The sequence below is a fragment of the Phyllopteryx taeniolatus genome, chromosome 10, assembly GCF_024500385.1.
Source record: "Phyllopteryx taeniolatus isolate TA_2022b chromosome 10, UOR_Ptae_1.2, whole genome shotgun sequence".
NCBI classification, from domain to species: domain Eukaryota; kingdom Metazoa; phylum Chordata; class Actinopteri; order Syngnathiformes; family Syngnathidae; genus Phyllopteryx; species Phyllopteryx taeniolatus.
Genome location: NC_084511.1, coordinates 17,817,027 through 17,831,040, shown reverse-complemented (window position 1 = coordinate 17,831,040; position 14,014 = coordinate 17,817,027). Strand labels below are relative to the sequence as shown.

Below are 14,014 nucleotides of genomic sequence, written 5' to 3'. Positions count from 1 at the left end.
CAGAGTCTAAATTGTCCTTAGGTGTGAATGTGAGGTTGAATGGTTGTTTTTCTATATGTGCTCAGCGATTAGCTATCGACCAGTCCATGGTGTATCCTGCCTCTCACCTATAGTCAGGTGGCATAGGCTCCAGCCCTATGAGGCTAAACAGTCCAGGAAATGCATGGATGAGTGTACTGTATTTTAGGCCTCACACAATCCACATGAAGATTATATAAACATGGATGGACACTAGTATTCAGGTAAATACAAATTTTAAGTGTATTGGGTTGGTTTTTGGACACCTGTCACTCATAAAAAGAAATGAGATCTGATGCAGATGTGGATCAAAAGTCAGCTTCTTAAAACTAATTATACGATACAAGATAATCATGCTTGGACACCAGCCAAGAAGGTTTCATTTTTATCTTATTATAATTTGTTTAAAGACCTGTTTCTTGCGGCACGGTGGCCGACTGGTTAGAGCGTCAGCCTCACAGTCCTGAGGACCTGGGTTCAATCCCCGGCCCCGCCAGTGTGGAGTTTGCATGTTCTCCCCGTGCCTGCGTGGGTTTTCTCCGGGCACTCCGGTTTCCTCCCACATCCCAAAAACATGCATTAAATGGAGACTCTAAATTGCCCGTAGGCATGACTGTGAGTGTGAATGGTTGTTTGTTTCTATGTGCCCTGCGATTGGCTGGCAACCAGTTCAGGGTGTACCCCGCCTCCTGCCCGATGACAGCTGGGATAGGCTCCAGCACGCCCGCGACCCTAGTGAGGAGAAGCGGCTCAGAAAATGGATGGATGGATGGACATGTTTCTTATTCTGGTTGTGGTTTGTTGTATATGGTCATATATACACATATGGTAACCTTGAATAGAAGGGAAATATTAGAAATAATATACACCGCTGAGACCTACAACTACAGTAATATCTTTTATAACATACACAATAGCACAAATACCCCTCTGTGTTGGTGTCCAAGTTGAGCATTAATATCTTTGTAAAGGGATATGTTTATTTCACTGGCCCTTAATAAATTGTGCATATTGACCTACTGTAATATTGTGATTGGTAAGTGTAAATGATGTACTCATTAACTGAGACTTTTTTTGTATCAGAGTCAAACAGATGCCATTTACGATAATATGGGAAATCTTGAAAAGAACATAACCTCACCCAATTTTGTGTGTCTAGTTTCAATTTTCCTTCTGTCCAATTACACTCACTCGCAGATACTAAAAAATTGCATTTAAGAAGACCACAAGAAAAGTACACCTCTTATTGTTGGGTAATTTAATGATCACAAAATGAGGACCTTACAGGCAACACGTAAATAATTTATTTTAACACAATAGCTCCAGCTTTTTATAAATATCACAGAACATCACATTATTCAACAGATGTATACCAGCAACAAACTTGTGCGTGAAGGAGTTGAAAAACATCTAGTAAACATTGAGCTGCGCGAACGGCCACTTTTCACACAGTGATTAAAGCATATGGTATTAGTAATTCACACATCAATGAGTCACAGCAGTTCACCAGACAATCATTTTGCAAAATGACATATGCAAAATCATGTTAACATTCAGGTAATGTGAATAGATTCACTATTGAATGAGTTTTGATGTCCATTCCAAACTTAAAATTTTACAAAATGTTTTGCAGTTCTACAGTCTGCATACATAGTCATACATATGCCATCATTTCTCTTTTAATTGAAGTCCAATGCCATACTGAGTGACCCTTTTTTGGCATGATACACACCACAGTATAAGGATGCTTAACCAACTACATTTAACACTCTTAATTCACTTTTAATATCCAGACTTAGAATGTTGTCATGATTGCTTTTCATGTAATTGCAACTGAATATAACAATCGTTTTGTGTGCACATGAAGAGTAACCATTCAGGAGTCAGAGTTGAGGTGCAAGGAGAGGGCACTGCCAGGAGGGAGCAGTGTGGATATACTACTGACTGTACTTCAAAGCCTCCATCAATAGGACTAAACAGATCACTTGGAAAAAAAATAGCAACAGGACATCAGCACAAAGACAGATATAGCATGCAAAATAACATTTGTTTTAAAACCATCGGAAAAATTTACGCTCCGTTTTGTATGAACCTGACAACTACACAGTTAAAGCTTTATAGTTCATAGTGTGTGTGAATAAATATAAACGTAGTCAGGAATCATGAACTTGTTTCTTGTTTGTTACTTTTGACATAGTACCTGTACAGTGAAATGACATCTGGGGAGTATTTTTTATGACACTCAACCCTTGAATTTACTTTGTAATAAATCCATGAAGAAGAAAAACAGGGAAGGAAAAATATGACTGAAAAGCTTTTTTTTCCCACTTCACACACATTGACGTACGACGACCCCACACTTGCGTCAATTCGCTATACATCGCCAGACTAGATTGAACTGAGCAATACAGCGCATAGAGATACAAAGTTCATCGGGACCAAGGCTACGTCCACAAAAACACAGGTCACTAACACTGATGGTGTTCCTTCCTCAGCCATCTTTTGCAACATTTAGCAAACTGTCACTGCGATCAAAATAAGATAACCCAACCTGACTCAAGAGACCCCCTTCACTCAAAGCAATTTAGGCTAAGAATGTGAGATTTATTTTCTTAAAACTTGTCCGCGTAAGACTCATTTTCAAATTGGTCCTTCGTGTGATGGCAGCATTCAAACAGGGAACTTTATGCAGCTGTGTTGTTTTAAGGGAGGAGATCAGATCCTGTTGCTTGACAGTGGAGATAATGGATTTACTCTTGTTTATTGGGCAGAGCTCTGCTGGATTTGGGGCACTTCCTGGAGACAGACAAACCAAGAAGAAGAACACTGTGCCGAGTCTCTTTTGGATTATTTCATGGCACTACATATATACATATGTAGGTTAAGGGAAGTCTGGAAAATGTCACCGAAGTTACAAACGTGGACTGGTTGTCTCTTGTCTTTGATATGATTAGTACAAAATACATCTCAGCTTATGTCTTGGCTATTCCCGCCCACTGGGGCTATGTGCATACGTACACACAGGCATACACAAAGACACAGATAAAGACACACACACACACACTTATGTTGTAAACACAGTACTTTCATTCAAAAACAGCATTTAAAAAAAACACATCCATTGGGTATTACATTCAAATGAACCAGTGCAATGAAGGTAATTAATTGCTTGCTCAGCTTGAAAGCTGCTGAAAGCATTTAAAACAGTATGCTTATTAGGAAACATTAGTGCTGATAATGCAATTGCTGGTTGCTCTACAAATGTGCAGGTTTTATCACAAAGCCAACAGAGAATGGCCCCAGGCGTTGCACAGCTCGCACCGGCGAGACGGAGATAACTATTATTTATCAGTGCCGCAATCTGCTACACAACCTCCCAAGGAGCAGGCTGTAAAAGGGAGATCAGGCATAACGGGGGCCTCACAAAACAGCTGAAGGAGAATGTCCCCATACCTTTTGTTCATCTATTGCATTGTCATGAAATTGAGCAAACTCAATGAAGGCAAAATTAAGATGGAATGGTTTTGGAAAGTTTCACAAATAAACAATCTAGTCTGATAAAGCTACAATACATCCTTATTGACAGAGAGGCCTCGGTTTTTAAATTGAGGATAGCGTCTCTGCTATCATGTTGTAGCAATGCAAATGTTCAAGCACACATTCAAGACAACGTGGTGAGGTAGATGAATGAATGAGTAAAATCTGCCAACACTATATCTGTTACATGATAAATATAGTTTCCTTAAAGCAGAATCCTGTGCCTCCATGCTGCCTGACTGGCCTTACCTGCCAAAGGCAATGGGTGCATGTCAGCAGTGTAAACATTAAAGGTGCCCTTTGGGTAAAAGTCTCATAGTTTAAAGTACAGCCGCTACAATTGGGAGGTCTTTGCTGCAGTTCCCATTGGAGTCCACCACTCTGTCCTCAGGACTGTCAACACAGGCTTCTTGCTCCAAACAACCCTCGTTGGCATCGCTGTCTTCCGAGTTGCCTTTAGTCCGACCCTGCTGCTCGCTCTGCCAGCTGTGTCTATCGTAGATGTATCCGTTCATAGGTCCCGCTTTGGAGATGTGGTTCCTTTTGAGGCAGAGGATTTCCTTAAATGCGTATCGAAACTCTGGGCTCCGGCAGTAAATGAGCGGATTGAAGGCTGAGTTTGCGTAGCCTATCCAGTTGAGGATCCTAAAAGTGAGGTCAATATCTTCCACCTTCCATATGGCAACCACCACATTAAGCAGAAAAAAGGGCAGCCAGCACAGAGTGAAGATCCCCATGATGATGCCCAGCGTCTTTAGGGCTTTGTGTTCCCGCAGACAAAACTTCACCTTCTTCTGCCCGCGCCCGATGTTGGCGTCCAAAGGTTTGATTTTGTCGCTGTTGTGAAAGCGCCCCATGCTTTGGTCAATCTTTTTGAGCTGGCGCTTGGCCTCCTGGAAAACTCGGCTATAGACAAACACCATGATGACCAAGGGGATGTAGAAAGAGATGATTGAGGACGTGATGGCATAAGCCATGTTGGTGTAGAATTCACAGCAGCTGCTATCCTCGATGCACTCTTTCGCTTGCTTATCATCAGATATCCACCACTTCATGTGTATGGGCAGGAAAGATATCAAGGCGGCGATGACCCACACCAGCACCACCACAATGCGGGCCTTACACTTTGTCAGCATAGTCTGGTAGCGGAAGGGAGAGCTAATGGCCAAGTAACGGTCTATGGCAATGACACACAAGGTCTCAATGCTCGCGGTCACACAGAGCACATCAGTGGCCGTCCAGAACTCACACCAGAAACTACCAAAGTGCCAGTTATTGAAGATGATATAACAAGCACCGAAAGGGACCACGATGAGACCCATGACCAGGTCGGCACAAGCCAGGGAGGTGATGAAGCAGTTGGTGACATTTTGGAGACGCTGGAAGCGGCCGATCGCCGTTATGACCAGGATGTTGCCGAAAACAATACAGAGGATGAGCGATGACATGATCATGCCCAGCAGAATCATTGTGGCCTCACTGAATCCCTCTTCACTTTTGGTTAGATCTGAAGAGTTGATCATCTCTGCGCTCACATTGAGGTTCAGTGGGAGGCTTGGACTTTCCATCTGAAGAGAAGTGACACAACTCCATTAAAACTACTATTTTAATAGTGGCCTGATGAGACCAGGATAACTTAAATAGAAGTTATATATACAAGAGAAGCCCTTAAAACAAAGCGAGCAAAGCGAGAAATGCACAGCCACATGTCAGCAGTTAGTTAAATTATACCCAAAATGACACCAAAAAAAACCACTCTCCAATCCTGCAAAGCCTCAGCAAGGCCAGCTTTAAAGCATATTTAACAAGTTGACCATAAAATAAGAGTACAGACCTCCACCGGTGGTTTCCTTCCCTTACTTCCTCCTGGAAGAAAAGTCACCGTTTGATGACTTTATTTAAAAAAAAATAACTTCAGCGCCACGTCTTTCTTTCTGTGCACTGCTTTCTCTTCTACTCCTGGCCTCTCACTCTGTCTGCACCCAGTTTAGCGGTGCTTCTTCTCATGTGTCTCTCAGGCTATTTGTCAGAGCCCTTATAACATGCACTGATGACATCACGGTCAGGGCTCAGCCAATCAGGGAGCAAGCAAAGCAGGAGCTGAGAGCTCCAGAGAGTTTGAACACATTGTCCCTGCAGCTGTGACTGCATGAGACATAAGCTGCCAACCCATAACTGTAAATACTTTAAATTATCAAAACTAAATGTTATTATTCTGGCAAATTACAATCAGCAATCAATTGTTTTGTTGCATCATTTTACAATGGATGGAATGTGTTGCTTATTGTGATTATTTTGGAGGGCTTGGAGTCCGTATGTGCTTAACACAGTTGAGACTTTGGCTCTAAGTTTGGGGAAGAAATTGCACACACATGCGATCAAACAGGTAAGTTCAACCAACAATACTATGACTGCCAATTTCCCCCGCAAAACACATGCTCATTGATTGTATTTACTATGCACTTACTGCACATTTAGATAAGGGATGCCGTTGCAGAAAAATTAAAATAAAGACAGCTGTTTGTTCAATTGGAGAGGCTCGGCACCACTGCTCAATAATTTATGGACATAGACTTCTTTACTGCACTAAAAGGAAGGAAGTGTGCATTTCTGAAAAAACATACATTGTTTCCATGTCTCCATCTCTCTTCACATCTTCATTATATTGTTTTCAGACGCCTTTAACACACGCATTCCAAGTCAGGCTAATGTATTTAACATCTGCAACTCATATACTGTATTTAGTCCTGATGATTGCACAGAACTGCAGATAAAAGAGAATGAGGTGAGGCAAACAATACTCTGCCACACTGAAGGGGGTGCATGAGAGCACACTGGCTCACACTGCTGCTGTTCTTTTACGCAAAAACCCAGCCAGCTCTAAAATCACGTGCACAGCTACAGCCCACTCACTCCAAAACTTTGCCCGTAGGTGTGAATGTGAGTTTGAATGGTTGTTTGTGCCCTGCGATTGGCTGGCAACCAGTTCAGGGTGTACCCCGCCTCCCGCCCAAAGATTGCTGGGATAGGCTCCAGCACGCTAGCTCTCTATCCATCTACAAATAAAAAACAAAAAAGTCACACGAAAAGACAATAGCCTGTAGGGTTTAAATATTTCCAGTATGCTCTCATTACAATGTTATGTAACTATAACAAGTGCACATAGAGTAGATACAGTACTGGCCTTTAAGTGTGGATTTTAGGATTAGAAACTGGATTTAGTGAGTAAGTAATCAAATGATCCACATCACGTCTTGTATTTGATGATCAGAATACAACAGTCATGCTGCAATGTATCCAAATGTGAATTTAGAGGGTTGTCATGTTGTTCTTAACTGAATTAAGTATAACTCTTCAATATGCCATCACAAAAAAATGTCTTGCTGCAACACCTTCATATGCACACAAATGCACACATATTTGGATAAACTGTTTAATTTATACTATACTTCTTTATTTGTTTATTTTTATTTTTTTGGCAAGGGGGGGGGTGGGTGCAGTTTGGCCATGGCATTTATATAACATTAATTAACAAAGAAGCCTTCTATACACGGTACTTATGTCTGTGAATAACATTTTGTCCCATACCGGCAATTAATGATGCTTCATGGAGCTGGTGCCACAGGCGCTGTTCTTCACCTCTGTGCCTCACAATGAGCTCTTAGAGAGGTCCATATGACTTGTGACGCAGACAGAGATCCAATCAAGTCCAAGTTGTTCTTCCCATTCATGTGTCAAGCCAGAGTCGCTCTGATCGAGTCCTTTAATTAGCCAATGAATGTTAGAAATTTGAAAATTTATTTATTGAGCAACATTGCACTCAATGTACTTAACTTTTTATCTATCCTTTGATAACTTAAATAGATAGATAGATAGATAGATAGATAGATAGATAGATAGATAGATAGATAGATAGATAGATAGATAGATAGATAGATAATCATTTTACACTGATTATTCACATGTAATGGTGATATTAAATCAAAAGACTTTATATGTGTATTTATGTAAATGTACCCTCCATTAAAGTATCAATTATTAATAATAACCTCTAATAGCCATTTGCAATTATCATCTTTGCACTGTGCAACAATCGTGGTATCCCATACATGTACTGTATAGTGTCTGCTAAAAAGACAACGTGTTTGTTTGTGCATATTCAAAACTGGATTAATGAATTATCCTCAAAGATTACAGGCCTGACACAGTCTCTTGCTCTGTTTGCAAGCATGAAATGCCTTCCATTTAAAAAGTGAATGTACAGTAGGTTCTGCTTGTTGGAAGTCCTGCTGTTTTGCAAAAGGAGTCTGCACTTTTGATAAATCATGACTGGTTTCCTCAGTATGTGATATTTATCTTCTTGCATCCTGTCATTTGCAAGGGAGTCACGTCACCTTTACACTTAAAAGATGGGAAAATGAGTCTGTCTTTGGCACGGTCTTGAACATTTCATTTGAACACCACCCTGTCACCTGCTATGCTGCTGTGTACAATTCCTTGATTAAATTTTTTTGTGTCCCATAGTAGTTGTGGTGTTGCTTTGATGACCCAGTCTTCACCTTGCACCTCCCCATGCGAGATTTTTCCTGTACTGCGTGAAGAACAATACCGGGGGCCGTTATTCCTTCGGGGAAATGAGAGGAAATGTAAGGGCCTCAAAACTCTCTACCACTTTTCGTTCTCATGTTGACTCTCTACTCTAAGACCATGAGAGAACCAATACAAACAATTCTAGCTGAAGTCAGCAAAGGAAATTGAAGCCGGTTAAAACAAATAAAAGGAACTAAATTTAGCAAATAGTTGTCATTATGCCAGTCTGGCCAGAAATTGTGCAATTGTTTTTTCCCTTTATACAAAGGCATGGTAATCAAATAATTGCATTGCGTTTTTTGTGTCCAGTAGAGGTCACAATTAAAAAAAAAAAAAAAAAAGAAAAAACTGACAAAAGCATGTGATGCATTATTCTAGAGATAAAATGCAAACAAACTGTCACATAAAAAACATTTACCAATGACTAATCAGTCACAGTCCATTCAGTCTTTGGCCCAATCTGTTTCTAATTTGATTAGTCAGAACAAATACAGTCGTCTTGGGATTAATCAAGACCAAAAACCATTAATGGATTTGATCTTTAATGCTCCTGAGGGACTGTTCTCATCCACTATGACAAGTGGTGTATGACAATCAACGACCACAAATTCCGTGTTTGTAATTTTTGTAAAAAAAAATATTGCTCATGTAAAATTGGTTGATTCACAATTTTTCAACTGTAATTGGGTAGTATACCCTCCTAATTATTTCTACTAACACCATATGCTGGTTGTCAACTGGAAATTGATATGATTGCATTCTTTCTCTTAAAATCAAAAATGCAAACTTCACAAAAAGCTGGAAATAAAACACAAGCAGCAGTCTCCGCATGTTTTTGGGCTGTGGGACAAAACTGGAGTATCCAGAGAAAGCCCATGCTGGCACGAGGAGAACTCCACACAGGCGAGGCCGGATTTGAACCTGGGTCCTCAGAACTATGAGGCAGATGTGCTAACCAGTTGCTCACCGTGCCCATCGAATGTCATGTTTCATAATATTATAGTGTATTATGTATGCATTATAGTGTTATGTATGCATTATTTTTTTTTGTGCCCTGTGACTGACTGGCGACCAGTTCAGGGTGTAGACCTACTTTCGCCTGAAGTCAGCTAGGATAGGCTCCAGCCTAACCAGGATAAATGGTGTTGAAAATGGATGGATGGATGGATTATTTTTTTCATATCCTACAGTTTACAACAGCAAAATAACTTATTTCTTTATTTCTATTTTTCCACCTTTTTTTTACCATTTACTATTGGTTTTGCACTGTGCTGAACTGTTTTGCACGATTTGCAGTTTTAGACGTGACATTTTTTGGTAAAGAATATTGGTACTTGTTGTCTGCTTCTGTGAATCGGCAGCTCGTTACAACATTTTTATTAACTTTCTCTTTCATTTTAATTTTCACCATTTATTATTTTTGTATCGTGCTAAACAATTTGTACTATTACATTATTTTAGCTGTGATATTATTTTTAGTGGAGAACATCAGTGCTATTGGACTTTTTTTCCCTCTCCGTTTGTTTATGATGCTACAAACTGCGAGGGATGCAGGCCGGAGGAGATATGGAGAGGGATGATACTCAGGGCTAAAATGATGTAAAGTGAGAGAGAGAACTAAATGGGACAGGAGATGTGAACCTTTCCATTTGCATGTGTGCTACTTGCCAACGGACGAACTAACGGCTGTTAACAAAAAACTGCAGTTGTTTGTTTACATTCAAACTTCAGCTCCTGCAGCCAACGAGGGTGACATCATAAGATTACAATTTTAGCATCACGGCGCCCTCATACTGGTCAGTGGAGACTCAAAGTCAACTTCACACTACATGTAGACTGTGCAACAAGAGGGAATAAAACTCTGGACCTCCTGTATGCCAAAAATCAATGTGAAGGGAGCTCTTGTATATTTTAATTCGAAAATACTGCTTTGTTTATTTATTTATTGACTTGCTTATTAATTTAAAGGTCCCATATCTTTGCTATTTATGACCTTCATAGAGTGACTCTCTAACATGGATGTAGTATAAAAGTTTCAATTTCATTAAAAAAACAAAAAAAAAAACACCTTGGTTTTGTCATACTAGTGTTCAGCAAAGGCCCCTCTGACAGCTACTTTTGTTTGACCTAGTTTTGGTATCCGCTTTGACCATATTTGGCTAAGACCTCCCCTTTTCTCTGATTGGTTGCCTCCTTATAGAAGACCCACTTGTGAGAGGGTGAGTTTGTTATGTTGACAGCACTGGCTCGGGAGCGGAAAGGGAAGGTGGAAATCTTCGCTAGTGACGTAGACAAGCTCGAGAAATTCTAATGACCTGATACAGGCCTCTCGGAAGAAAAACGTCTGGAACTCAGGAATGCGTGGACGATTTTAATTCCTATTTCACATGTTTACTGAAGCACCAGAGAGCCACTATTACATCCAAAATACTAGAAAAGGTTGGTTTGGTAAAATATGGCACTTTTAAATTATTATTATTGTTATTATTATTATTATATTTCTTGTCTGAAAGTCGTCCGTTAAAGCCGTTTTTCCGTTAATTTGAAGCACTGTTTTTCGTGGCCTAAAAAACACCCAGTACCCCATAAAATGATTCTAAATAAATGTCCGTTTACTTAAACTTACCTTTAAACATTGCTGTGATGGTCTAATACTGCCATGAAAGTGCCGTGATCGCAGGTGCTTGGGAGGGGTGATAATGGGACAAAGTTGATCATATTAAATCCCACTTTACTTTGCTGTTGCCCTTTGTTTTTGACTTCGGCCATGCACACATGACCTTCATTCATTTACTGTATGGGTTCACTTCCCAGCAGTGTGGCACTGTTTTGAAAAGAACGGGTTTGACAGCACTTTGTCAGACTTTGTTTTTTCCCCCTCCTTTATGCTCTTGTCATTGTGATTTGTTTACAAATATTTTGCGACAGAACAGGATTTTACAGAAAAGTGTCCATGCCATTGCACAGTAACATCCTCTTTTTGACCTTTTTTGCATTGGCCAACAAATGATTAGTCTCATGGAACTCGTTCTGGTCTTTATTGATCCACCCTCACATATTTGACGTATTATCAGGCTTGAGAATATATATTTTTTAATCTTTTGCGGATAAAATCTCAATGGGTTCGCTGATTTCAATCAGAAAGAAAATATCCCTGCGGACTCATGGCGGGACATAGTTTACCCAATATAAACATATAAATAAATAAATTCTCCTAACTCTAATCTGTCTAGAAATTTCCTCAGCATGAAAAGTTCTTTATGGTCTTGGGTCTCAGCTTCATTTTAACTTCCATTTAAATTCCTATTGTGTTGTCTCATTTAAAGACCATAGGCAGTCACGCTGATGGTCATATTAAATAGAAATATGAATAAAAGAAGAGCTGCCTTTTCTTGAACTCCCCAACAGAGGGATGGGGCAAAGAAATATCAGCAACTGTAGACCAAATCTGGAGTTGTCAAGATTATTCAACATTTGTGTGAACAATAATATTGGAATGTGTTTTGGGTTGCCCTACCCTGAGCAGATGACCATATAAAGAAGAAAGACCCCTAGAAAAAAAAACCGAGCTTTTTGCTTACACAATTATACTTTTATATCCTCATTAATCAAAACTGAAAGTGTAATATATACACCACTTAATTTACTGCGATATATATTAGTACAGGAGGCAAAGTTCTTGTTATAACACATTTTACTTTGATCCCCTAGATAATAAAGTTATGGTGTCTCCCTCCACTTGCCACAAGAGAGCAAAAATATTGTCTGCTATGCTTCTCTATTGCCAAGCTAATCTGCATGACTGAAACAAGTGGGACTGTCGCTAACCCGTTTCAGCGATGATTCACGGGTAAACAAGGCTGGCTCAACTTTACCAGTTAAGGAAACAATTACCTGTCTGTTCTTGGCCAACCTTTGAACCTCAACCACGGTGACTGAGTTAAAATACAGATCTTTTCTGTTGATTGCCCACCAGGAGACAATAGATACAGTCCTAAAATTGCTTCGGTACTCTGAAGCCATGAGCTGGAACTTAGAAACTGCAAATCATATGCAACACATCATGCAACTCATTATGATGAATAAAACCCAAAATTGTATATATATATATATATATATATATATATATATATATATATATATATATATATATATATATATATATATATATATATTTATTTATTTTTATTATTATTATTATTTTTTTTTTTTATTTAATTTTTTTTTTTTTTAAGTCAGAGACCTCCAGATCAGTTGTTCTCAACTGTTGTCACCCTGGGACCAGCATTTTCCTATTATTCACTAGCCGTGACCCAATTTTTGAAGTATGAAATTGGCCACAGACTGCTGGAAATCCCATTATTTCTTTGAAATGAGAGGTAATGCGTTGTAAGATGCATGGTACCTATAACCATAATGAGCAACGGGCAACTCAGAATCACAAAAGTAACAGCACATGTGAATACTTTCTAGGAACATTTATCATCACCATTGCTAAATTGATGGTGACATTTTTGGTCTGCCTTTACTGGCCTATTTTAGACTGAATCATGGTATCAATACATGTATACAGTAGAATCACAATAATCAGGAACAAAAATCTGTGCATAGAATATACCTGCTCGGGGGTGGTGCATTCAATGCATTTATGTGCATAGCAAACAAAACAAAACAATACAGTAGGTAAAACCAGAGTGTCACCGTCAGTGAAGTATTTTTTTTCAGCGCATTGAGCGCCCACATACTTTCAAATCCACTTGTTCTCCACCACCTGCAAAACACAACATAGTTACAGTACATCTTTTTCAAACGCTAACAAACCGTTTTCACAGACAAGATATTACAGAAACATTTGTAATTCACCACTATAAAGGATGGCCTTTGTTTTGCGTACTCTTAAAATTTTGATGAAGTTAATTCAGCCGTACTATTTCATTTTCATGCCATTTCATTTAATTGTTGGGAAATCCAGAGCAGTGCTTCCTGCGAGACCTCCATATGCTGACATAACTTTCATGCACAGCCGTTGACCTCCACAGCTAATTGGGACACTGTTACACAGTAATATACACTACTGTAAAATTATCAGCACTCTAAGAAGTCACTTGTTTTTAAAAAAAAATGTTTGTTATAGCACATATTCTTGTAATAGGCTCCAGCACACCAGCGACCCTAGTGAGGAGAAGCGGCTCAGAAAATGGATGGATGTATATCCTTGTAATAGTCAATGTACAGGGTTGAAATCTTTCTGGTAAGGTTCAAGAAACTTTCACTGTGAAGTTTAAACTGAAGAATTTTGTAAATATGCTTTGGGAATTGATGACAACTAATGGGGATGAAGCGAAAATCTGGGGTGGTCGTTTTGAACTATATTACCAACATTATAATGAAGATTTTGTTTTTTCATGCGCATACATGCAGGCAGCATGTATAAACTGTATTTCAAAAATTTGAAAAAATTTAAAAATCAAAAAATTTCCAATCAAACTCATTTGATTCATCCATCCATTTTCTGAGCTGCTTCTCCTCACAAGGGTCGCGGGAGTGCTGGAGCCTATCCCAGCTATCATCGGGCAGGAGGCGGGGTACACCCTGAACTGGTTGCCAGCCAATCGCAGGGCACATAGAAACAAACAACCATTCGCACTCACATTCACACCTACGGGCAATTTAGAGTCTTCAATCGAATTAACTTAATATTCATAAATTAATGTTTCAGCTAAAAGTTAAATATAGCATTGTTAAAATTGTTATTTGGAACTGTTTTTTATCACGTCAAATGGTTTACATGTGTGTTTTATCTTCCTGTTTTAAGCTTTTAGTCTTTTATTTTGAAGGGTACATACCAGAATTCAGCATTTTGGCACGA

General features: G+C 39.3%; 1 protein-coding gene across 1 annotated transcript; it reads right to left on the bottom strand.

Moving 5' to 3' along the window:
• Window positions 1–1,261: 1,261 nt before the first annotated feature.
• adrb2a (adrenoceptor beta 2, surface a) lies at window positions 1,262–5,578 on the bottom strand. Its single transcript, XM_061788322.1, has 2 exons — window positions 5,390–5,578; window positions 1,262–5,123 (listed from the first exon to the last, which is right to left on the bottom strand). Exon 2 carries the CDS (start codon window positions 5,121–5,123, stop codon window positions 3,876–3,878), a length of 1,248 nt encoding a protein of 415 aa, XP_061644306.1. The 5' UTR covers window positions 5,390–5,578; the 3' UTR covers window positions 1,262–3,875.
• Between the last annotated feature and the right edge of the window lie 8,436 nt (window positions 5,579–14,014).